The sequence below is a fragment of the Silurus meridionalis genome, chromosome 2 (assembly GCF_014805685.1).
Source record: "Silurus meridionalis isolate SWU-2019-XX chromosome 2, ASM1480568v1, whole genome shotgun sequence".
Classification (NCBI taxonomy): domain Eukaryota; kingdom Metazoa; phylum Chordata; class Actinopteri; order Siluriformes; family Siluridae; genus Silurus; species Silurus meridionalis.
In genome coordinates this window covers 22,064,526-22,091,374 of record NC_060885.1, presented here as the reverse complement: position 1 = coordinate 22,091,374, position 26,849 = coordinate 22,064,526, and the positions used below count along the sequence as shown (strand labels likewise).

The 26,849-nt window shown below is 39.7% G+C and overlaps 1 protein-coding gene and 1 long non-coding RNA gene across 5 annotated transcripts; one reads left to right on the top strand and one right to left on the bottom strand.

The window, feature by feature from the left end:
- Positions 1-11,742: 11,742 nt before the first annotated feature.
- zbtb18 (zinc finger and BTB domain containing 18) lies at positions 11,743-21,522 on the top strand. 4 transcript variants are annotated; one of them, XM_046877198.1, is made up of 3 exons: positions 11,743-12,257; positions 12,415-12,500; positions 16,713-21,522. In XM_046877198.1, exon 3 carries the CDS (start codon positions 16,727-16,729, stop codon positions 18,263-18,265), a length of 1,539 nt encoding a protein of 512 aa, XP_046733154.1. In that variant the 5' UTR covers positions 11,743-12,257; positions 12,415-12,500; positions 16,713-16,726; the 3' UTR covers positions 18,266-21,522. The 4 variants fall into 4 exon arrangements, with proteins under 4 accessions (XP_046733154.1, XP_046733163.1, XP_046733146.1 ...); XM_046877207.1 differs by lacking the exon at positions 12,415-12,500 and having other exon boundaries at positions 12,017-12,257; XM_046877190.1 differs by lacking the exons at positions 11,743-12,257; positions 12,415-12,500 and adding an exon at positions 13,831-14,406.
- Positions 12,179-12,939, bottom strand: LOC124403455. The gene is made up of 3 exons (XR_006928897.1): positions 12,801-12,939; positions 12,514-12,619; positions 12,179-12,306 (listed from the first exon to the last, which is right to left on the bottom strand). It is a non-coding gene; the product is annotated as an uncharacterized LOC124403455 (long non-coding RNA).
- Positions 21,523-26,849: the final 5,327 nt, after the last annotated feature.

Sequence of the window (26,849 nt, the reverse complement as noted above, 5' to 3'; positions counted from 1 at the left end):
CAAGTTAAAGACACAGCGGTTTCCCTTGATGCTTACACCCTAGAGAACAGGCTTCCCCTCCTCCCAGCCAGATGTCTTACTCTCGAGGCATGTCACTACGAAGTGAGCCCAAACAGATGTTTCTTCTGCCCATCAGAACGGACGAACATGAGACGGACAGTTCATGAATTATTTACAGAAAGTGCTATTGTTTCTCTGCTGTGCACCTAGTCCTCAGTTCCTCCACGACTCTAACAGAAACAATTGCACAAACACACGAGTACATGTTACCAGAACTATTATGTTTATTCAACTCCCTTCACAAATCAAATGACTGGCTTCACTGCTGCGTGTCAGAAATGGGTTAATACATCTTAGGCAAAGCTTTCATTACTGAAGACGGAAAGAAAAAAAAAAACTGAAGCAATGTGCCAGCACACAGGCTGGGTTTATGAGAGCTATTTCCTTCTTTTGTGTGTCTCCATCCATCATCCTAAAATCGAGGCTGGCAGGAGTATCCATCTTATTCAAACAAGTCATCACATAATCCCCCAATACACAGTAAAAGGCTTTTGTGAACTTCTATTTCTTTGTAGTGATAAATGTGATCAAAGTCTGCCTTATCGTCTTCATCTAAAAGACTAATGATGAACTTGTGAAAGACTTTTCACACACATTCGATGGTACTTTAATCCACCTATGCAGGTCACTGGAGACTTGGGGAACAGGCAGTGTGCACCTGATGTGTTTTCTATTCTATTTTTATGCACATTCTAAACAACACGCACATACACACACACACAAACACACACACATAGCATGATAGAGTCACATTCTTCCAGCTGTGTTGTTCACCATAAAGCATTACCCTTAACTCATGAGCATGTTTTCAGCAGCAAAGAGTGAACACCTCCATATGGCTGGGCTCTTAATTAAATGCTAATTGTTATGAGCCATAATAACTGTGGGACTGTGATGTGCAGCAGGCTCAGCACTGCTGCCGCTGCTGCCGCTGCTACTGCTGCTGCTGCCTCCCCAGAGAGAATGAGAGAGGCTAGGCTCGAGAGAACCAACCCCTTGGCTCCGCTCTTCTCCAGAGAGTGCATGCTCGGTTGGATGATGAGAGGGCCTTCCTCTGCTTTGTTCCCCTGGGTGCGCACGGCTTACTGCCGTTACTTCACGGCTCTCAGTGCGGAGGTTTGTGGAGTGTGTCATTCCTCTTCCTTGTCACCACTGCAGCAGTTTTGCTTATGGTTTATGTAATTAGTTCATGTAACTACATGCAATTAAGTGGAAAATCACTTTTGCGGTGATGTAACGGATCTGTTGCTTCATCATAGTTAACCGTGTTTATATATCATTAACACTGTGTTTAATAAGCAATACATTCTTAGGACTGCCAGAGAGAGCTGTTGCTGGGCCCTTAATAGCAATTCTTCCTCTTTCTCTCTCTGTCTCTCTCTGTCTCTGTCTCTCTCTCTCTCTCTCTCTCTCTCTCTATATATATATATATATATATATATATATATATATATATATATATATATATATATATATATATGTGTGTGTGTGTGTGTGTGTGTGTGTGTGTGTGTGTGTGTGTGTGTGTGTGTGTGTGTGTGCTTTTTTCTGTTCTTTACGGTTCTTCTGGGTTCTTCAAATTCCACAGGAAAAAAATACAAAAGTAAAAATAAACAACTTTTTTAAACTGTTTTGGCCAACCTGTTCAACTGTTTTGTTTTTTTTGTTTGTTTTTTAAATGTCCTTGTAAATATTTCAAAATCAATTTCTTCTTCATTGTCAGCCATTGTGAAATTAAAACTGCTATTAAAGCTACACAAATATACTTGACCTTGCTCTTTGCAGCAGATGCATTTTGATAGCTCTGACTCTCTGACCAACCAATCAAAGGACATGAAAATAACAATATTTAATACATATTCATGGACAAAAATATATTAAATATAAAATATTTTAATATTTTAATATATTAAATATATTAAAGCAAGTCATTGTTTCTGATACAGTTTATGGAAGCAGAAAAGGCCTTGCTGGCCTGGACGGTTCACCACTGAGAGTAAAATAGAGAGAGAGATTGAGAGAGAGCGAGAGACAGAGAGACAGAGAGAGAGACAGAGAGAGAGAGAGAGAGAGAGAGAGAGAGAGAGAGAGTCAGAAAATAAAAGGAAGAAAAGAGGGCTGTCCAGACGCTGCATACATTATATAATAAACACAGTGAACACTTTATATATATATTTATATACTGTATATATAGTAAATAATTTACTACAGATTTACAAATACTAGGCAGCAATAATGTAGTCACAGTCATCATTAAACAAGCACACCATTCCTTTATCTAACTGCTCTTTATCTAAGGAATATACCACAAATGGGATGCCATTCATTTCCTCTTATTCCTACTCATTACAACACACCGACGCAAAACTACCCTGTTTTCACATCCTGATCAGTTGTATATCACTCTGCATCTATTAGCACTTTCTTTTATTGTAATGATCAATCAAATGGCATAATCTTGACATTATGCTTAAACTGTGGCTTCACAGCCAAATCATTAGTGTTAAATTAACACCTATGATAGACATTGTTGACTGGTGTAACTACACAGTGTACATCGGAGACCATTTTAGCACAGCTGGCGTTAATTTAGCAGCTTTTTTTTTTTTTTTTTGCAGTTCTGAGCTGCAATATCAAACTGCCATATATGAAAATCTACAGCAAAAGAAAATCCTGACATCCAAAAATTAAAATTACATTGTTTTTGTCTGTAAACGTTAAGCGTTCTGAAATTCAGTGTACTGTGGCGGTGAATTATATGTGATTAAGAGACAAGATGCTTACCTAAAATTAGAGATGCAAACCCCTGTGTAGAACACCTGTTACAGAAAAGCAAGTGTCTGCTATGATCAAAGTATGCAGGGTTACAGTAACTAACAACATAATTTACAGTCTACAAACCAGAGGCTGCTCATTCAATTATTGAGGTGGAGGTGATGAGACTGAGAAAGAGAAAGGGAAAGGCATGCTTGATATGCACATCAGAAGTGCTGGCAAAATGCTTGGAGAAAGGATATACGCCATATATATATACCCCACATCCCTAATATGGGATTAGGGATGTGCATCTCTGTAACTAACTGCATAGACAATTGATTGAGCCAAACTGCAAAGCCTTTAAAGATACATATAAAGCAAAAACCGATGTAATGTGATGCGATAGGATTCACCCCCTATTACCATGCAATGTGATCCTATTTCGATTCGATTTAACATTCAATGCAAAACGATGCAACCAAAAAAAATCATAAGATGCTATGCAATTCAATACGATACAGACAGTTCACTTTTATTTCTTTGGTTCAGACAGACAGCAAATCATCAATTTACTTAAGAGCCTTCTGACTTCTAACACGTGGCCTTTTCGCAAATAGACCTTTGTAGTGCAAAAAAAAAAAAAAGATGAAATAAAACCAGACTTTCTTTGCCTGTTCTGTTTTCAGGAAGATGCAGCTCTACCTCTGCCATGTTAATCTGTATTCTATGTGACTCCCAGGACACGCCTCCGTAGTGTTGTGATACGTCATATTCACGTAGCAGCGGCGATGCTGAGTGAAAGCGCTTGAGAAAAAGTTTAACAAGGAGAAATCAAATTAAATTAAGTCACAAATTATTGGTCACTTTCTAATTTTCTTAGGTTTCATACATACACTAATAATTATATATAAATAAATAAGGCTTTATCAATTCAAATATGTAAAAAAAAAAACAATGCATCACACACTTTTTTAAATCGATGCATCACATTGTTAACTTTTATGCCGATGCACCGATGTGATTCTGTGAATCTTACCATCACTTCCATTGCATCCCTCTTACTATGTCCTTTTTATATTTCTGGATGGAAAGACTTTAGTTAAGAACATGTGGGTGATGGGTAGAAATAACAGTCTAGGAAGATCTGCTGCTTGTATAATCACCATTGTCAGTACAGATCTTCTCTTTTGGAATTGCCACAGTATAAGAAGAATGACAGTCTGTCTCCTATTAAAACCCACTGCTCAACCAGAGTAAAATGTTTTCAGTCCAGTCTGGAAATAACTGATTCTGTCCAACTGTAATCGTTAACAGATCTAGACACCTTCTGCAAGTGCAGTTTGATTCCACAGTACGTTATACAGGTTATAGTTCACATGTACATTTAGTAATATGGCATATAAACATAAATATACTAGCAAGTGCATTCTGGTGCCTGCGCCAATAATCATTGCTAACAGTTATACATTACTGTGATTTTTGGCTTATATCATCTTTGAAGGTTCCGAATTCAGCATAAACTTTTTTTATGAATATTTATTTAATTATAATCTGTGCATTTTTTGTGTGTCTTGAATGCCAGACGATGTTAATGAATCTAAGTAGGAGGAATAAGGAGGAGCAAAAAGAGGTGTGGAATGTTTCTCATTGGAAGGGTGAGGATTGTGACAGTGATGACTTTGACCACCTCCGTGACCTTGCCGGTAATGAAAATAATATCCAAAAAGGAGCTCATCCCCACTGAGCTGGGAGCTGAGTTTGTCACCTCGGAGGATGTGCTCTCAATTACTGTGCAGCTACGAGGACAGAGGAGAGGGATGGTCCAGAGTTCTGAAAAAGATGGAAGTTATGAGATGGAAAATGATGAAACAGCCCTAGCACAAGCCATGATTTGTAGAAGAGACTACATCAGAATGAAAGGATGTCTGATTCATTGCAAAATACCTTTACAGTGGATTCCTGTGCATTTTTTCATGCTTAAGTGTATGTTTTATGATACAATAACATCCTCAGGAAACAGACAAGGTTGTATCCTTGGTGCTTTGACTCTCAATTGCTGCTTGCAGCTATTTTTAAGTGTCATATTTTATTCTATGGAATAGCTATATATAAGTTAGTATTAGTATTAATATTAAAATACTATTTTCTAAATTGTTTAAGGTCTTTTAACACAGTAAGTCATGAGTCATCAATTTAAAGGACCAATCCACCTACTTATGTTTTTTGGAGTTCTGATTATTTGATGCAAAACTCAAGTTCAAATTTAATTAAAAAATTATTAATTAATTAATTAATAATAATAATAATAATAATAATAATACGTATTAAGTATTAATACTTATTATTATTATTATTATTATTATTATTATTATTATTATACTACAAACACCAGCACTGCTGTCCCATTTTTATCATATCTTTTCACACAGTATGTAACTATGTTTTTGGCAGTACAAATGTACCTTGGTATATTAAGAATCAAAGATGAACCCATTAGAAAAATTTATTATTAGGAGATCATGGTGACAAGAAGCATTTTTCAGATCGAAAGCAAGAGCTGTTTTAGCACTGTGTTTATTATATAATGTGTGCATTGTCGTTCTGCCCTAGTTCTTCATACTTATTAAGATACCAGTTGTGAAACTGGACAGCTCTCTTTTTTCCTTTCACTTTTTCTTTCTCTCTTTGCCTCTCCTTTTTACTCTCTCTCTCTCTCTCTCTCTCTCTCTCTCTCTCTCTCTCTCTCTCTCTTTCACTCTTTTTTCTCTCTCTGGCTGTGTGCTCTGGAGCGTGATTAATCTCATCAAAAGCCAGTGTATCAACATCTGTCTAATCCTGTCTAATGGCAGGCACCCTGTGAAAATTGTACCTCCAAGCAACACGTATTTGCATAATTAGAAGGAGAATCCCAGCAATCCGGGAGAACTACTTAAACATGCTGGCCAGCAAACTGGTTTTCTCCCCTGGCATGTTTGCTTTTGTGTGTGTGTGTGTGTGTGTGTGTGTGTGTGTGTGTGTGTGTGTGTGTGTGTGTGAGCATGCACTACAGACTAAAAGCAAGGAAGCAAGTGATTTTTACGCTTAGGAAAAATATTGTCACCTCGATTAAGCTTGAAGTTGCTTACACAGGCAAGCTTTTTTACAAACTCATTTTGGATTCAGCAAAACCAGAGCTTTCAGAAATATAAAAATATCATATGACTATTATATAATCATATGCTATCATTAAATGGAATAAATAAATGCTGGGAATGTAGAATTAAGTTAGATGTACACTATTTCTCCAGCCATTTAGTGACCATTTTGCTGGCTCCCTGAATGTTACACATATTTTAGTGTACAATCTATGACTTAATATAAATGTCATTATTTTAGAAAGATGTGTGTCTGTTTAATGAGATCAATGTATGTAAGAATGAGTTTTGGTGTATGTATGCATGTAGTCCACCTGATCGGATGTACTGATTATAATTGTGACATTCACCAACACGGATTGCACAGTGACCTCTAGAGGAAGGAACTCAGACAAATGCAACTTAAAACACTGTAATCTATTAAAAAGGCAAACGTTTTATTAATCAGTAATAAATAATATGTTTTCATGAACCATGCACTCTGAATTCGAGAGATTTTCGTGAAATGTTGATTGTGGTATTTGTGTATGTCTTTATAAGGTTCCTTTCACGATATCACAGTAAAACCCTTGACAGTCCATCCTTCTCTACACTCCAGAACATTGCTTTTCAGTGGCAGATGAAGAAGCCTTTACATCTTCCCATTTAGTTATGACAGAGGGGGGGTCCAGCACAAAAAAATCCACAGTTCAAACACCAGTTTGCACAAACTGCTCATGGCACAACGACATCCAAAGAACTACAATGGCCATAAAACATGTGGGACCAGGAAAGCCTTTTAGTTATAGTATGAGGTGCAAGGAATATAAGAATAGCTATGTTAATTACTGATAATCTCTCTCTCTCTCTCTCTCTCTCTCTCTCTCTCTCGCTATCTCTCTATTTATTTCTCTCTTGTACACAAAAACGACTTTAAACTTTCCGAATTCAGCATAAACTTTTTATGAATATTTATTTAATTATAATCTGTGCATTTTTGTGTGTCTTGAATGCCAGACGATGTTAATGAATCTAAGTAGGAGGAATAAGGAGGAGCAAAAAGAGGTGTGGAATGTTTCTCATTGGAAGGGTGAGGATTGTGACAGTGATGACTTTGACCACCTCCGTGACCTTGCCGGTAATGAAAATAATATCCAAAAAGGAGCTCATCCCCACTGAGCTGGGAGCTGAGTTTGTCACCTCGGAGGATGTGCTCTCAATTACTGTGCAGCTACGAGGACAGAGGAGAGGGATGGACCAGAGTTTTGAAAAAGATGGAAGTTATGAGATGGAAAATGAAGAAACAGCCCTAGCACAAGCCATGATTTGTAGAAGAGACTACATCAGAATGAAAGGATGTCTGATTCATTGCAAAATACCTTTACAGTGGATTCCTGTGCATTTTTTCATGCTTAAGTGTATGTTTTATGATACAATAACATCCTCAGGAAACAGACAAGGTTGTATCCTTGGTGCTTTGACTCTCAATTGCTGCTTGCAGCTATTTTTAAGTGTCATATTTTATTCTATGGAATAGCTATATATAAGTTAGTATTAGTATTAATATTAAAATACTATTTTCTAAATTGTTTAAGGTCTTTTAACACAGTAAGTCATGAGTCATCAATTTAAAGGACCAATCCACCTACTTATGTTTTTTGGAGTTCTGATTATTTGATGCAAAAAAATTATTAATTAATTAATAATAATAATAATAATAATAATAATAATAATACGTATTAAGTATTAATACTTATTATTATTATTATTATTATACTACAAACACCAGCACTGCTGTCCCATTTTTATCATATCTTTTCACACAGTATGTAACTATGTTTTTGGCAGTACAAATGTACCTTGGTATATCAAGAATCAAAGATGAACCCATTAGAAAAATGTATTATTAGGAGATCATGGTGACAAGAAGCATTTTTCAGATCGAAAGCAAGAGCTGTTTTAGCACTGTGTTTATTATATAATGTGTGCATTGTCGTTCTGCCCTAGTTCTTCATACTTATTAAGATACCAGTTGTGAAACTGGACAGCTCTCTTTTTTCCTTTCACTTTTTCTTTCTCTCTTTGCCTCTCCTTTTACTCTCTCTCTCTCTCTCTCTCTCTCTCTCTCTCTCTCTCTTTCACTCTTTTTTCTCTCTCTGGCTGTGTGCTCTGGAGCGTGATTAATCTCATCAAAAAGCCAGTGTATCAACATCTGTCTAATCCTGTCTAATGGCAGGCACCCTGTGAAAATTGTACCTCCAAGCAACACGTATTTGCATAATTAGAAGGAGAATCCCAGCAATCCGGGAGAACTACTTAAACATGCTGGCCAGCAAACTGGTTTTCTCCCCTGGCATGTTTGCTTTTGTGTGTGTGTGTGTGTGTGTGTGTGTGTGTGTGTGTGTGTGTGTGTGTGTGTGTGTGAGCATGCACTACAGACTAAAAGCAAGGAAGCAAGTGATTTTTACGCTTAGGAAAAATATTGTCACCTCGATTAAGCTTGAAGTTGCTTACACAGGCAAGCTTTTTTACAAACTCATTTTGGATTCAGCAAAACCAGAGCTTTCAGAAATATAAAAATATCATATGACTATTATATAACCATATGCTATCATTAAATGTAATAAATAAATGCTGGGAATGTAGAATTAAGTTAGATGTACACTATTTCTCCAGACATTTAGTGACCATTTTGCTGGCTCCCTGAATGTTACACATATTTTAGTGTACAATCTATGACTTAATATAAATGTCATTATTTTAGAAAGATGTGTGTCTGTTTAATGAGATCAATGTATGTAAGAATGAGTTTTGGTGTATGTATGCATGTAGTCCACCTGATCGGATGTACTGATTATAATTGTGACATTCACCAACACGGATTGCACAGTGACCTCTAGAGGAAGGAACTCAGACAAATGCAACTTAAAACACTGTAATCTATTAAAAAGGCAAACGTTTTATTAATCAGTAATAAATAATATGTTTTCATGAACCATGCACTCTGAATTCGAGAGATTTTCGTGAAATGTTGATTGTGGTATTTGTGTATGTCTTTATAAGGTTCCTTTCACGATATCACAGTAAAACCCTTGACAGTCCATCCTTCTCTACACTCCAGAACATTGCTTTTCAGTGGCAGATGAAGAAGCCTTTACATCTTCCCATTTAGTTATGACAGAGGGGGGGTCCAGCACAAAAAAATCCACAGTTCAAACACCAGTTTGCACAAACTGCTCATGGCACAACGACATCCAAAGAACTACAATGGCCATAAAACATGTGGGACCAGGAAAGCCTTTTAGTTATAGTATGAGGTGCAAGGAATATAAGAATAGCTATGTTAATTACTGATAATCTCTCTCTCTCTCTCTCTCTCTCTCTCTCTCTCTCGCTATCTCTCTATTTATTTCTCTCTCTTGTACACAAAAAACGACTTTAAACTTTCCAACATTTTTGAACATAAAAGCTTTTTTTCTTCCTCACTATTTCATCAGGCAGTGATGAACATTGGCAGTAGGTTGCATTCTAAACCACAAGGAATGAGTTCGAGCATCTTAATCAATAAAATTAAATATTTTAGGTTATAATATGTTTACACGAACAGTGTGCTGAACTGCAGAATGTGTCTGGTGTCCAAGCTGTAATAAAAAAAGGAATATTCCAAATTTGGGTTATATTGTTTTTTTGTTTTTGTTTTTTTGGACTAGTTGACAAAAAAGAAAGAAAGAAAGAAAGAAAGAAAGAAAGAAAGAAAGAAAGAAAGAAAGAAAGAAAGAAAGAAAGAAAGAAAGAAAGAAAGAAAGAAAGAAAGAAAGAAAGAAAGAAAGAAAGAAAGAAAGAAAGAAAGAAAGAAAGAAAGAAAGAAAGAAAGAAAGAACTTTTGTTCCAAGTATAGAAAACTGATCTATTATTGTAGTAACAGCAACCTTTTCTGCAACCATCATTTTAAAAAATTCGAAGCATAAATAATGGTATGCAAATATGTTAAGAAGTAAACTGCAGGTTGATCCATTCTCACACATGCAGGACACATCCATTGATGAATGATGTGAAACTTGCTGAACGATGAACCTTCTCAACACTCCTTGACCAAACAAGGAGCAGATTGTTGGGTGGCACTGCAACAACAATAGAAGGAATGCAGAGAGCTTTAAAGCGTCCCCCACATGTAGTTCATGCAATGAAACCGTCACCGCATCAGCTTAATGAGGAGGCCATGCTCAGCATTAAATAATAATGGTGTTAGGTCAAGATTCCAGACCTGGGAGGACAGTGGTTTGTTTTGAAATGTATTAGTAACGCAATTAATTTACTGGGGCGAAAGAGGCACATTGAGTGTGGGACCATGACGGCGGAGGGCGGGCTGGGTTTTTACAGCCAGCTCTCAGGAACAAGTGAGTGTATTCATCAGGCCCTGAGTGAACTTGGCTTCACACATCTGTGGGGCCTCTGCACTCACCTGATTATGCACTCCCTGCAGCGCACCACACTGACTCTACAGCCTCAGCACCGCAGGACACACTCGACTCTAGACAAGTCAATTGTTATGCTATGATCTGTACTGGCACATGTGTCTGGACTGAATTTTTCAATTTAGTTGTGCTGGTAATGTTATTGAAGTCAGTTTTCACATTTGCAGTAACAGCCTGTGATAGAATGTGGAGGGGAAGGTACTATTGTGCGTAATGTAATCATGATTTATTAACGTTTCAATGATTTGTACCCATTTTGAAATGAAATCAAACTACTGACTTATTTACTTAATTAATTTATATAGCAGGTAAGCATCTGATTTGAAGAACCATCAAACTTCTTTGACTTCACATCCTCCAAAAAAACTCAAAGAACAAAAGGAACAAAAGAAAAAATGAAAAAATTAACTATATCGATCTTTCTTCAGTTATTTTAAGCAACGCTTTAACACAAAAATGAGCCATAACAAACAATATAATAGATTTGTATTAAATTTATATTTATTTATTAATATTATCTTTTTGTATTTATGCACTTTCATATGTTTGTCCATGTTCATTACTCCTTTTTTTTATGTATGAATTAATGAATTGATCAATAAACAATCAATCAATGAACCAATAAAAGCACAATTAGAATACAATTGTTTATCTATATTGGTCATGTTCGATTATTCGATGTTCGATGTATTAGTCCCTCTATATTATTTTGTCAATTAATCATAAATCATAATCCAATTTAGGCTTAACTACTTATTTTATTTTGTAGAAAGTACTTTAGATTACTTCTAATGTGTACTTCCAAACTACTCAAATAAATAAATAAATAAATATATACTTTTTAATTGTTTTATTTTATCCCTACTTGTGGTTATACTTTTATCTAACTTTTAGACTTTTTATACTTTATATTTTGATTTGCTTATTTTTTATGTTCTATTTTTATTTCTATTTACATGTTTTAGAGTCGCAAAAAGCATGTCATACTTTATGTGAATTTATTTATAATAATTGTAATTTTTTATTTGATTTGATAGACATATAGGGACATACTGCATTCATAATAAATCCTTAATATTATATATATAATATAATATCTATATAACAAAATAAATAAAAATATAAACATAATTAATAAAAGAAATCTTGTCCTCCTCGTGCCCAGCACAATGCCCATGTTACAGTGGTGTGTATCAGAGGCGGTGCTGCTCTGCCGCGCAGGAGACGGTCGGGAGCTGGCGGTCACGTGACCCGTGGAAGGCGGGGCGGAAACCGGATAACGCACCTGTTCTTTGTGGCCGTTGCGCGCGTGACTACATTGCCCATGAGCCTACGCGCGCGGCTCTCTCCCTCTCCCTTCTCTCTCTCTGCGCCACTCTTCTCTTCTTGGAAACCAGGTCCGCTCCGTGTGTGTGTTTTTTTTTCTGCTTTCTCACTGTTACCCGGTGTCAACCTACGCCGAGGAGACGAACACATCCCTCCCTCTTTCCCACTCGACAGCAGCTTCCAATTCGCCTCGGCGGTCCTCCTCGCCTCATCTATTGGCCTCGGACGCCGCCAGTCACGAGCGCTTCCCCCTTTTTTTTTTTCCTTTTCCCGGAGAGTTGAGTAGCAACAGCTCGGAAACATCTGGCCACCGCCGCCGCCGCCGCCGCCGCTCCTGTCCCCGCGCTCCTCTCTCTCTTCTCTCCGCACTGCTCCACTCCGCTCTACTCCGCTCCGTGTTTCCTGCAGCGCGGCGGATATGGAAAGCTGCTGAAAGTCAAATTCACTTCTTCTTCTGGGGTGTTTTTTCCTCCACCGCCGTGTATTTGGTCAGAGGAAGTGGGAAGTCGTTGGAGCTCGCTGGTCTGTAAGTGCCTTCTCTTCTCTTCTTTTTTTTTTTTTAATTGCGAGGCGCTCTGTAGAATCAGATATGAAGCAGGGTTACGCTGGAAAAGGGTGGAAAGCTTTTATTGGGGGGGTTTATTTTATTTATTTTCTCTTAGTCGCTCTTGTGTTGTGTTTAGGAAGAAAACCAGTGAGTGGGGAGCGAGTAGCCTGAGCGCGAGCGCCTGCTCAATCCGGGCCTGCTGTGGGAAATGTAACAGTGCAGGTAGCTGCCTTACTTTTTCCTGTGTTAGCTGCGAGCTAGCTTTCTCCCCTCCAGTTCTCGGTGCACACACACACACACACACACACGGCTCGCTCTGTGTATGTGTGTCCTCGACACCTCTGTATCCAAAAGAAACCAGAGATTCGCGTTAGATTTCTCTAAACACGCAAATACCACCAGCACCACACACACACTTCTCTAACAATATCTATATTATACATCCGTTAAATAAATAACCAAAACCAATCTCAATCTCTCATTTGTGTAAGTTTAGACAGAATGATAAGTTACACGACTGACTGGAACAAACGCATTTGTTTGGCATGTCATGGACACAAGTTTCTCTCCGGCATGCTGTTCAATTAGACCTCACACAGCTGTGGGCTTCTTCATATCAAGCGCTTTAAATAGATCAAACAGCGGTACGTTATCGAGAAAAACACACACTCATACACTCGTTGTTATGTCAGTAGAGTGTGTGTGTGTGTGTGTGTGTGTGTGTGTGTGTGTGTTGATCGCTTATACGAATGATCGATTCATTGTAACAGTAAGACAGGGATTGCTCTATGGGAATGAGGCAGGTGCAATAAGCTGGAGAAGTTTATCTGCCTTGCACTTATTTGTATTTATTTATTTTATTTTATTTTATTTTTTTTTCGAAAAAGGCAAAAATTCTACCAATGATGATTATTGAATAAAATTTCTAAACTGCGGTCATCACTGCTGGATTTTTTAAATATTTTTATTTATTTATAATTATTATATATATTTATATACACTTTAATTTTTATATATATCCTACATAACTTGTTTGAGTGATGTAGGTTGAGACAGTGCAACGTTCTCTCCTCTTTTTCAATTCTCCTGAACTGTGATTAAGGGTAAAAACATGGAGTTAAACTAAGCCTTAAGTAGTCCCATTAAAGAACCTTTTTCTTCTTCTTTTTTTTTTGTTTTGTTTTGTTAAAGCCCTGCTCATGAGCTCTATAGGATCGCTCCCTTTGTCCATTCTTTCATTTTTTTTCTCCTCCTCAGCGAGTCGTCCAGAGGGTGAGGAGAATGAATGACAGTAATGGTGCGGCCGGTGAACCATGAAGTAGTCGAAAACAATATCATCTGCGTGGATCTGTCATTTGCAAATGCACTGTGCCGGCCTTTGTTTATGGTTACTGGAAGGAGAGCAGTGAAAAAAAGAATGAGAGAGTGAGTGAGTGTGAGAGAGAGGGGAAAAGAAAAAAAAAACTTGAGGGTATTTAAATTCTCCGTGCAGGAAACTAGGTTAGAAAAAAAGTGTCGGCTTTCACGCAGACCTATTTTCTAAAGTTCGCCTTTGCCGGGAGATTACAAGTGAAGGGGGTGAGGGGGGGGAGTTGGCCGGTTTTCCACAGAATCACCTCTCAACAGTTCCTTTCCCCCCTCCGCACACCCCTCCTTCGCCTTTTTAAAGGGAGAGAAAGAGAAACAAAGTTGTATAAAGGAGAGGCTGGTGGCAAGAGTGTAGAGGAGTAGCATATGGCACTAAAAGGAGCACAGCTGGAGGTAGCATTTCCATCTGAACATGATGTCAGAGCAGCTGACAGGCTGCCATCCCCCAGTCTTTTCTTCTGCCGCACAGACTGCGAGTTAGTGTGTGTGCGGATCTGTGTGCAGGAGGAGGCATCGCGTTCCCCTCCAACATCTCCTCCACTTTGCATCTGTCCCTCGCAGTTTGATTTTTTTCCCTGCTCCCTATCTCTCTCGCTCTCTCTCTCTCTCTCTCTTGCACTCTCTCTCGCGCTCTCTCTCTCTCTCGCTCTCTCTGTCTTTCTCTCCTCCTCCTCCTACTAGCCCTTCATTGATTTTGAGAAGGGAACTACAGCAGGCGCTACCACAACAGTGGACTTAATCAAGTTGATGCGAACCGCAGGTACTGTACCAGGGGGTCTGTGGCTTCTGAATAGAGAGCTTGCTGGCCTTTCCTTAACTCATTTCTTTCCCTCTCTTGTTTCTTTAGTTTTTATTTATTTTTTTCCCTTGTGTTATCAGTCAGTTGCATGTAAGTCGGGTGAAATAGGAAGTAAAGGATTTTGCAGCAGTGTAGTGTAACCAGGCAGGGGACGAGTGACGCTCCTTGTTGTCGGGACAATGTTACCGAGCAAGCTTTTCATTAAGCTGCTTGTTTGGTCTGCTAGCTTTAGTTTCGCTTGCCTCGCTACGAATGCGGAACAGTAGATTGGTTGTAACAGTTGTGCGATTGTTTGTTGCTGTTTGTGTGAAGTATAAAGGAAATAAAGTTTTGGGAATTTGTCAATTCAATACAAGCAGGATTTTTCGTTTTTATTTATTTATACAGTCTAGTCATTTTTAAATAAATATTTTGTAATCTTTAGAAGTTGCTTTTTTTTTTGTAAAATGAATGAATTTCTTTGGCAAGCTGAAATATTCATCTCAGTACATTTGAGCAAAATACAATGTTCTGTTTTGTTTATTTATTGACCTAAAAATCAATTATTAAAAATCTGAAATAACTCCTACAATTAGTGCACAGAATTGTCAGTCCTTTTTTTTTTTTTTTTTTTTTTTTCTTGTGTTGGTAGTGACTAATTTAGAACTTGCAGATTTGAGCTGCCTGAATTGGCTAGACAGCTGTAATCGCACTCCTCCTAGTCTTAATCTCTTTATCTGGGCAGCAGCTGCCATATGGCCTCAGTCAGCTGGATCAGATGTTTATAAGCCTCCTTCTTCGTCCCTCTCTGTCCTCGGAGCCTCCTAATTTGATCGCTTCTACCTTGCGAGCTGTCCTACAATCTTTATTTTTAGCCATCTTAAGGATTAGGATTGATGTAGACTACAGGGCACTTAAAGTGATTGTATTGTAAATCTGCTGCAGCTTCTTCTTTGGGGAGGATGTTCCATTTCTCCAAAGATTTGGGGAGGAGATAGAATAGGAGGAGGGGTTGGCTTGGGGTTGGCTGTCCCAAGTCCTCCCCACCAAAGCCTCTCATTAACGAAGGTCTGAGCGTTGTTTAAGGGGGGTTGGCTTGGTATCCCAATCAGATTTGAATGAAGATTCAAATGAGTTTATTTATGCTCGCTGGTTGAACATGGTGCCCATGATGCATTTTTTGAGAAGGGAGCAGTCTCCACGGGTAACAGGTGTGAATTATTGTTATTCTTTTTGGGTTTATTGGTATTTTAAATCAGTTGTGCACTTGGATTGTCAGTGTGTTCATTTTGGTTGCTTTTTTCCACTTTTTGTATTTTATTTATTTAATTTTTTTGGGTAGGTTTCTTGATGTCAATTCATTTTGGTGGCTGCCGATCAGCGCTTTAATGAAAGTCGCCCTGATGTTCTGAGACTTCACTTAGCGAAGTCTTAAAGGCAGTACTTAGCATTCTTGCTGCAGTGTGACTGCATCGTTGAGCTGTTTGTGTACCTACAAGACGGTTACCCAAACGCACCATCCTGGCCAAAGTGGGTTATTAAAAATAACTACTCCAGGAGCACAAAAGGTGAAATTACTCGCAAACAGAAATCTGTAGCATCAGGACTTCGCTTTAGAACCAAGAGACTCTCACAGTTCCACTCGCAACTGAAATCAATTTGGTATTTTATCTTTTTTTTCCCATTTAAATTGTTTGTAAGTATTCATTCTATTTTTCATTTACATTTAATTGTTTTAATTCTGGACTTTACGTGAGAGTGTAAAATAAAAGCCTGTTTGTCACAACAGATAAAAACTTTAGAGATGTTATAAAAGTGCCAAGAAATGAATGTGCAGTCTTTACATTTATTACTGACATTCAATGCAGTTACTTTCCTAGATGGGTAGATGAAATGTGTATTGATTCTCTTAGTATAAAAAAGGATTGATAGGAAAAATAAAGAATATTATTATTATTATTATTATTATTTATTTTTTTTTTTTTACTTGAATGATTGTAATCCTTTTATATCGGCTCTGCAGTGAACATTTTTCTAGTGTTCCCACAGGGATGGATTGAGGGAGGGGAGGGAGAGAGAATTAAAGTGTGTGTGTGTGTTTGTGTGTGTGTGTGAGAGCCAGTGAGTGTGCATGGGGGTAGAGAGAGAGAGAGAGAGAGAGAGAGAGAGAGAGAGAGAGAGAGGGGGACGGAGCGGGTGGGGGAAAAAAAGAGAAGTTCCACACAGGGCTACAAACAAAACAATTGTTGTTCTGCCAGAGCCCCTCTAACATGTACGGTCTGTTGCAGGTTATGAAGACAGCATGGAGTTTCCGGACCACAGCAGACATTTACTGCAGTGTCTGAGTGAGCAGAGGCATCAGGGCTTCCTGTGCGACTCCACCGTGCTGGTGGGCGATGTCCAGTTCCGCGCCCACCGTGCCGTCCTGGCCTCGTGCAGCATGTACTTCCATCTCTTCTACAAGGACCAGCTGGACAAGCGGGACGTGGTGCATCTGAACAGTGACATTGTAACGGCGCCAGCGTTCGCACTGCTCCTCGAGTTTATGTATGAGGGCAAGCTGCAGTTCAAGTCCCTGCCCGTGGAGGACGTACTGGCTGCTGCCAGCTATCTGCATATGTATGACATCGTCAAGGTGTGCAAAAAGAAGCTAAAACACAAGGCCACGGCCGAGGCAGACAGCACCAGGCGTGAGGAGGACGCCTCTAGCTGTTCGGACCGAGCCGAGAGCATCTCCGAGGGCGGAAGTGGCAACCTGCTTGCTAGCGACGACGATGAGGATGAGAGCAAAAGGGACAGCCAGTGCCCGCCGGAGCCGGCCCGGATGTGGGCACGGCTGGCGTCAGAGCGCACGGCCAGCCCCGGTGAGGCTGAGGCACATGGCAAGTCTCCTGCCGCCGCCGCTGCGAGTCCCAGCAGCTCTACAGGTTCGCTCTGTCCAACCGGTGACTGCGCACTCGATCTGTCGGTAAAATCAAGCATAAGCGCCACTCCAGGTGAAGCCAGGAACCCATATTTGTGCGGCTCGGCCACTCCGGACAGTCTACACAGCGCTCTGGTGCAAGTGAAGGTGGAGAAAGACACAGGCTCCGATGATGATGAGCTGCCCAACACTGAGTACGAGATGGAACATAGCGGCTTGAAGGAAGAATCGGCGAATGCTAACGGCATTCACGTTGGGCACAATGGACACAGCGTCCAGCGGCTAGGGCTCGGCCTGGAGGCCCACCTGACAGCACTACGAGAGGCCACTCTGGAGCGTGACAGCAAGGACGAGGTAGACGGCGAGGTGCTAGGCGGTGAGAACGAGCGGGCGCAAGAGAGCCCGCTGCTGCCCTATGTGTCGGGCATGTTGAGTGCAGCGCACGCGCAGATCTTTATGTGCCCCCTGTGCAACAAGGTGTTCCCGAGTCCGCACGTGCTGCAGATCCACTTGAGCACGCACTTCCGCGAGCAGGAAGGTGCACGCACGAAACCGACCACCGGCGACGTCAACGTGCCCACATGCTCCATCTGTGGCAAGACGTTCTCTTGCATGTACACGCTGAAACGGCACGAGCGGACACACTCGGGCGAGAAGCCCTACACGTGCACCACGTGCGGCAAGAGCTTCCAATACTCGCACAACCTGAGCCGACACGCCGTGGTGCACACGCGCGAGAAGCCGCATGCCTGCAAGTGGTGCGAGCGGCGCTTCACGCAGTCCGGAGACCTGTACCGTCACATCCGCAAGTTCCACTGCGAACTCGTCAACTCGCTCTCAGTGAAGAGCGAGGCGCTCAGCCTTCCCACTCTCCGAGACTGGCCACTTGAGGATAGCTCGCAAGAACTGTGGAAATGAAAGCAAAAAAAAAATACAAAAATAAACTGCTTTATTAGTTAAGACAGAGCAAACAAGAGAGGCAGAGAGGTAAGAAGTAGGGAGGCAGGGAGATGGTTGAGAGGTCTGCATCAGTCATGTTTCTTATATATACACATTGCTTATCTCGTTAAATTGCACTTTACTAGCACATGAAAATGTTACTACTGATTTTTATTTTCTGGTCAATTTATTTGTGGCGTTTTTTTATTTTATTTTTTTATTTTTTATTTTTTTTAATATTTGTTTTTCCTTCAAGTCAACAAAGGTTGATAGCTACAGCTGTCAATGTGCAAAATCTAGATTCGGCAGTGTATGAAGGTACACTTGTACACTCCTTGATTTTATTTAACATCCATGCCATGAGAACGCATATGAAGATTTCAGGTAATACACTGAGGAAGTTCAAAACTGATCAACATTACACTAAACGGGTACTACGATCCTCTATTGACCTGTACACATAAAGCTCATAAATGAGCATGTGTATATATCGTGCACTACTACTACTACTATTACTACTACTATACGTTTATTTTGCAAAAATCTCATACTGGTGTGTGTGAGAGTAGCTGCGCGTGTGTTCGTGTGTGTGTGTGTGTGTGTGTGTGTGTGTGTGTGTGTGTGTGTGTGTGTGTGTGTGTGTGTGTGTGTGTCCATGCACGCAAACGCAGTATGTTAACAAGCAAGTCCTCAAAATCCTGCGAGGATGTTCGCTCGAAAAAAAGCTCCAAGCTTGTGTTATTTAGGCTCTTGTATGTTTCTTTTGTTTTGTTTGTTTGTTGTTTTTTTTTGTTTTTTTGTGATAGGAAACTTGACTGATAGAAGACAAAAGGCACTCATGCAATGTACAGCCTCTTTTTTTTTTCCATATCAACTGAGACGTTTTTTTATATCATTTAACGATCAGGCTGAGTTAATGTCTTTCTTTTAGACCCTCAACACTTGTTTTTCTGCTGAGAATGGGTTTTCATTTGCTGCATTTATCGAGATTTCTGTAGTGTTTTAAGAAATATTTGGTTTGTTTTCGAAAAAGAAAAAGAAAAAAAACACAAACAAAAAAAAAATGGGATCTGTTGTTGCATGATGTCCAACCTGTATATTTAAGAAGATGTGAATTGCTGTATTGCTGTACACTGTAATAGACCAAGTCATTACAGTCAGGGCACCCGTCTGTTTAAATAAAAAAAAATATAAATATATATTATATATTTACCTTAATATTACAGCTGTAGAAATTGCATGAATTTTTATTTAACTCTTATTTTTGTTGTTGTTTTGCATTGGAAAGTGTATTTTTTAATTAACTCATTTGCTTCCTTTCTTGATTTTTTTTCCTTTTTTCTTTAATGATATAAAACCCTTACAAGAGAGTGGCTCCTGTTACGATGTTCTACTGGGCTGTGAAGATTGTGTTAATGCACTGATGTTAGGCTGGAGTACGTCTCTGGCCAAACCGATCTCGAGTGTGTAGCATGGAGCTGGGTGTCAGCAGAGGCTTCATCTCTCTGAACATCTTTTCCAAAGCTAGTGCCGCTCCTGCTTAGCACCTCCTCACACACTGCTGTTCTCCACTGCTGGTCTCCAACTGCTGTCTCCGTGTCATGTTTACTCGCATTTTAAAAAGTGTCGCCTTTTTTTTTTCTTTCCTTTTTCTTTTTTTTCTGGTTTGGTTTGTTTGTTTGTTTGTAATTTATTTATTTATCTGTTCGATTGGCACTTGCATCAAATTCTGTGGCCATGAAGATCTAGTTGCCATGAAAACCCATATGACAGTGTGTCAGTTCCTGTAAAGATGGGCTCAGCAGATCTACTGTGTATGGCGAACACTGAAGAATCAGCAAATAGCATAAAGCTCCGAGCTCTAAGAGAGAGAGAGAGAGAGTGTGTGTGGGTGGGTGGGTGTGTGTTTGTATAGTTCCTATTTAACAGGAGAAAATGTTTGCCATGCTTGGTTGCACCTTGAAAACAAAAAAAAAATTAGATGCTGAAAAGATGCCTTTAAGATTTTTAACTCTTGATCAAATTGACATTATTACATAACTACCAGAGCTATAAATGCTAGATTATTGAAGAATAAAATAGTTACACTGCTGTAGATTGATTTTTATTTTTTCTTCTTCTTTTTCAACATTGTGTATGTGATTTTATTTTCTGTTTTTTTTTTTTTTTGGGAGAATATATTTCTTTATTCTTTTGTTTTTGTATAAATTAACATCAGCTGTCATTTTCTTACTGAATGTGGAAACATTGAACAAAAAGCTGAAGATATTTGTTAGTTAAAAAAAAAAAAAAAAAAAAAAGAAAAGGCAAAAAAAAAAAAAGTGAGAGAGAGAGATGAAAAGCTAAATTTGGAAAAGCGCTGTTGGAGCCCGAGACACTAACACTTGAGCAGGAGTGAAGTTTAAGCAAGAGGAGAAAAGAGGCGAGAGTGGAGAAGCTCGTGTGCCTCGACGGCCTCAAGGGCCCTGAGCTTCCCAGTATACAATAGGGTGGTGCAACAGCTAGTGAAAAGGGTTGAGATTTGCCAACAGCGCACGCTCCTCGTGCTGTTTTTGCACGATGGTACTTTTACCTTTTGCACTCTAAAATGTGAAAGAAAAAAAGAAATTATCAACTGTCGGCTGGGGGGGGTGTTTTTTTTTTTTCTCTGAGACAGGTTTTTTTCCCTGCTTTCGTTTTATGCTGGCTTCTACTATCGTACTTGACCGCCTTAAACTACTGTTAACAGCCTACTGATGCTCAGAGCGGGAGAACTGGAACTGGCAAAGTTACTGGATGTATTTTTATTTCACTTCTGTTCACTGGCAGTGAAGCTGTGAAACGAAGTATGAAGCATGTCCACAAAACAGACGAACCTTTAGTTTACTTGAAAACTGGAAACAGCCAGTGTGAAGAAGAACAAAGAAAAATTTCAACCGTGTGTAGGAGGTGGGAGAGAATAAAAATAGTTATGTCAAACAAACAAAAAAAAACAAACAAAAAAAAGAAAAAAAAAGGACAATCGCATTCTGAAAAAGAGGCAGATTGACTTCACATGTATTTGCTTCCCTTTTGAGACTTTGGTATGTTCACATTGTTCTTTTTATGGAGTTAGACAGTTAGCTTTGACAATCATAGTATGTTTCATTTTCTCAAGGGAAGTAAATTATGAGGCTGTTTAGTTTTGTACTTTTTGGTGTGCTGTTGGTGAAATTTTTAAATTGTGTGCAAACTGCAATAAATTATAAGTACCTTCATTCATTTGTGAGAAGTGGTTTTTTTTTTGCAATTTTTTTCCCCCAGCTGCCAGAAGAAATCATGATTTATACACTGTCAAGACAGTGTTTTTGCCTTCAGTTGAATAATCGTATTTACTGTAGATGTTGAGTGGGTGGAAACATGTTTTCCAGTGCGTGAGGTCTCTGAATTGGGTACTGTCCGGATGTGTGTGCGCGCTTATGTATTTGCTGCTTTAATATCTGGCTGGTGCTTCAGCAAAGCCGTGGGCTGGACCAGGGAAAATGTGCAGCAGCTTGATGAAAAGCAGCCCCTCCTCCTGTCTCCTCAGACACACGCACACTCGTAACCTGCTGCCAAAACTCCTCAAGTACAGTTTTCCAGCAAAACAAATCCGAGTGATCTATTGTCTTCTTGCTCGGCAAACCTGGCCTTATAAATACTCTAAATATTGACCACATTTAAGGCATAGCGCGTTACTCAACAGGCTTCTGTCACAGATGGCCTTGAGCTAGAAGCTCCCCCTCCCCTCCTCTATACACATACACACACATACATCTTTAATTAGATATAACATTTTTAGAAACCTTTATGTATATTCCGTTTCTGAAGGATTTTCTAGACTCGATTATTTTCCTCTCAGACCATAAAGGAGTTTTTTTTTCTTTTATTCATTCATCCATTTCTGTGAATTCTACTATACCTGTTTGAAAACAGAAGTTGTATATTTAATATCTGGTGTTTTGCCATAAATTAAATGCTCATAATCTATTTAATTAATGAATCAATCAGTAACAAAGTAGTGACCACTTTTTTTTTTTTTTTTAATGCGATGCCATTTTAAAACCGGATTATATTAGATTGTGTTCAGTATTTAAAAATAAAATGTTAGTGATGGTAACAATTGCAAAAAATTGACTAATAAAAAAAATGAAGCAATACTCTGGATGATCGTTTCGCTTTTGGAGATTCCTCGTCTAGTTGATAAGAATCGTGTGAATTAGTACTTTTAGTGCGGTGACGCTTCAGCGTTGGATCAACTCGTAATTCTAAGAAGAAATATTTACCCAGATTTCACCATCCTTAAAATATAAAGGCAGCCACATGACAGGATTCATTGGTAAGTTGAAGGAAATGATGCAATAAACTTATACACTATAATATACATGCTCCTTTTGGTAAAAAGCTGAGTGCTGGAAAATGTTTTATATCTGATTAGAGATGGCAGATATTCATTTGTGTGTCTGGGTCATACTGACTCACTCTTGTTGTGCGCATTGTGAATTTAGGTCATTAATTTGTATCTGTCCTTTGTTTACTCAAGGAGCAGGGACAAAAGGGCAGCTGCAGAAACATTTGGCCATGCCGAAGGGTAGGTAGCGCAACATGTTAAGTGTGGGAGCAGCCTGGGCCTGTGTCTGGAGCTGCGGAGCTGAAGTTTGGGATGTGCCGCATGCCAGACCAGCACGGCCTGTTACCCTGAGGTACGACACAATCTCCTGACGCTCGGGACATAGCGGCCGTCTCTGTCTCAACCGCCGTTTTTCTGCTCGTAGCTCCACGGTGACTGGCGAGAGGAAATAAAGCACATGGAGAGAGGAGAGTGCAGATGGTCGCTGATGATGTTATATAGGGCAATAATGCAAGGTTAAGAGTGAGGTGAGAAGGAACGAGCCCTTTGCGAGACGCTCTATAAGAACCGAAGAGAGTTTAAGAAGTTAAACTTGGAGTGATTTGAAAGAGTCGGGGATGCAAGAATGAAAATGGATGGATGAGAAGGTGAGAGAAACAGACAACTAGGAGGATGTTGTCATTCTGTTGTGAGTTGGTTGGGTTGAAAAGGCAGCCATTGTGGAGCGGGGAGTGGGCGCAGCCAGAAGGCGAGCAACAAGCGCCCTGTCTCGGCCCTTGTACAATGCAGTGGTGGGGTTTCTTTTTTGGGGTGGGGGGGTTGAGATGGGGGTTTATACTAATCCCATCTACTCTGCATCCTCAAACAAAAGAAGACGCAATCTCCAACTTAAATGTCTGTGTATGGGGGTTGGGGATGACTGAGAGCCATAGGGCAAGATCCCCCTCCATCGTTCTCACTGACGAACACACACGAATATACAAAAGCCCTAAGAAAGTCTATGGGACGCTCATGGGCAGAGAAAAAGTGCTCGGTCCCTTTTGTGCAAGTCTTTCTTGGATGTAGATGGGAAGACAGATGAGTGTCATGTACAACATACACTATATTGTCAGAAGTATAGTACAGTATCACACAAAAGTAAGTTCACCCTACTTTTTAACCATCTTCTCAAGGGACGATACTAAATAAATGAAACTTGGATTTATTTTAGAGTAGTCAGTGTACAGCTTGTATAGCAGTACAGATTGACTGTCCTCTGAAAATAACAACATACAGCCATTATTGTATAAATAGCTGACAAAAAAGTGAGTTCACCCTAAGTGATAACAGCTGTACGTCATTTAACTATGCAAAGCCACATGTCCTATTCATCATGTTCATGTTTTTGTCTGCTTGACAGGACCATACAAATTTGTGTATCGTGTATATGAGCAGTTAAAACTTGGTGCTTTGAATAAAATTTTCAACTTACCACTGGATATTCAACAAGGAACCTCATGGCGAAGAACTCTAAAGATTTAAAACTTGAATTGTTGCTCTCCACAAAGATGGCCGAGGCTTTAAGAAGATCAGTAACACCCTAACACTGATTTACAGTACAGTGGTCAGGGTCAGGCTTCATGAGCTGAGGTTCATTGAGGAAAACAGAGATTTCAACATGTACTGTGACATTCCAAAGCAGAACATGACGCCCTCTTTCAGAAACTGGGTCGAACAGCAGTTTTCCAACATAATAACGACCCCAAACACACTGCCAAGACAACAGCAGTCTTGCTGAGGAAGCTGAAGATGAAGGTGATGAGTGGCCAAGTATATCTCCAGATTTTAACATATTCAGCACCTTTGGGGCATTCTCAAGCGTAAGATGGAGAAGCTCCATGTGTCTAACATCCAGCAGCTCTGTGATGTCATTATGGAGGAGTGAAAGAGGATCCCAGCAACAACCTGTGCAGCTCTGGTGAATTCCATGCAGAATTAAGGCAGTGCTGGATAACAATGGTGCTCACGCAGAATACAGACAATTTAGATTTAGAGTTTTGACATGTTCACTTAAGGTGTACTTACTTTTGGTATTTGGACAATAATGGCTGTATGATGAGCTATTTTTTAGAGGACAGTAAATCTGTCTTGCTATACCAGCTGTCCATTGACTACTCTAAAATTGATCCAAGTTTCATTTCTATAGTATCTTCCCATTGGAACCATATCTTTATAAAGCTGGCTTTGTGCACAGGGGCATTGTCATGCTGGAACAGGTTTGAGTTTTGTGTTCCTCCAGCTTTGTGGTAACAGTTTGGAGAGGAAACACACATGGCAGGAAATATCAGGTGTCCCAATCATTTTTTTAAATATATTTTTTGTATAACCAAGAAGACCTACTGTATGTACAAAAAAAGCCCAATTATGAATATTATAGTAGACTTATATGTTATGTTTGTCAATATCATCATCAACATTAAAATCAAAACTCATACATTTTATTGATTCTTGGCAACCCAAACGACAAAAAATTACCCCTGTGTGTGTGTGTGTGTGTGTGTGTGTGTGTGTGTGTGTGTGTGTGTTCCTGTTCACACCACTCGTTCCTGAAAGCTTTGGATCCACCCCAGTCTGATTAGACTAAAGAGGTTACTGAATATGATTGATTGATTGATTGATTGATTGAATTAGTTAGTTAATAAATAATTTTTTTTAATTATAATTAATTAATTTGAAATTAGTTTACTGTAATTGCATATATTGTTGCCATTTATATAAATAAACAAGGCTCTCCTTGACAGGATTCATTGGTAAGTTGAAGGAAATGATGCAATAAACTTATACACTATAATATACATGCTCCTTTTGGTAAAAGCTGAGTGCTGGAAAATGTTTTATATCTGATTAGAGATGGCAGATATTCATTTGTGTGTCTGGGTCATACTGACTCACTCTTGTTGTGCGCATTGTGAATTTAGGTCATTAATTTGTATCTGTCCTTTGTTTACTCAAGGAGCAGGGACAAAAGGGCAGCTGCAGAAACATTTGGCCATGCCGAAGGGTAGGTAGCGCAACATGTTAAGTGTGGGAGCAGCCTGGGCCTGTGTCTGGAGCTGCGGAGCTGAAGTTTGGGATGTGCCGCATGCCAGACCAGCACGGCCTGTTACCCTGAGGTACGACACAATCTCCTGACGCTCGGGACATAGCGGCCGTCTCTGTCTCAACCGCCGTTTTCTGCTCGTAGCTCCACGGTGACTGGCGAGAGGAAATAAAGCACATGGAGAGAGGAGAGTGCAGATGGTCGCTGATGATGTTATATAGGGCAATAATGCAAGGTTAAGAGTGAGGTGAGAAGGAACGAGCCCTTTGCGAGACGCTCTATAAGAACCGAAGAGAGTTTAAGAAGTTAAACTTGGAGTGATTTGAAAGAGTCGGGATGCAAGAATGAAAATGGATGGATGAGAAGGTGAGAGAAACAGACAACTAGGAGGATGTTGTCATTCTGTTGTGAGTTGGTTGGGTTGAAAAGGCAGCCATTGTGGAGCGGGAGTGGGCGCAGCCAGAGAAGGCAGCAACAAGCGCCCTGTCTCGGCCCTTGTACAATGCAGTGGTGGGGTTTCTTTTTGGGGTGGGGGTTGAGATGGGGGTTTATACTAATCCCATCTACTCTGCATCCTCAAACAAAAGAAGACGCAATCTCCAACTTAAATGTCTGTGTATGGGGGTTGGGGATGACTGAGAGCCATAGGGCAAGATCCCCCTCCATCGTTCTCACTGACGAACACACACGAATATACAAAAGCCCTAAGAAAGTCTATGGGACGCTCATGGGCAGAGAAAAAGTGCTCGGTCCCTTTTGTGCAAGTCTTTCTTGGATGTAGATGGGAAGACAGATGAGTGTCATGTACAACATACACTATATTGTCAGAAGTATAGTACAGTATCACACAAAAGTAAGTTCACCCTACTTTTTAACCATCTTCTCAAGGGACGATACTAAATAAATGAAACTTGGATTTATTTTAGAGTAGTCAGTGTACAGCTTGTATAGCAGTACAGATTGACTGTCCTCTGAAAATAACAACATACAGCCATTATTGTATAAATAGCTGACAAAAAAGTGAGTTCACCCTAAGTGATAACAGCTGTACGTCATTTAACTATGCAAAGCCACATGTCCTATTCATCATGTTCATGTTTTTGTCTGCTTGACAGGACCATACAAATTTGTGTATC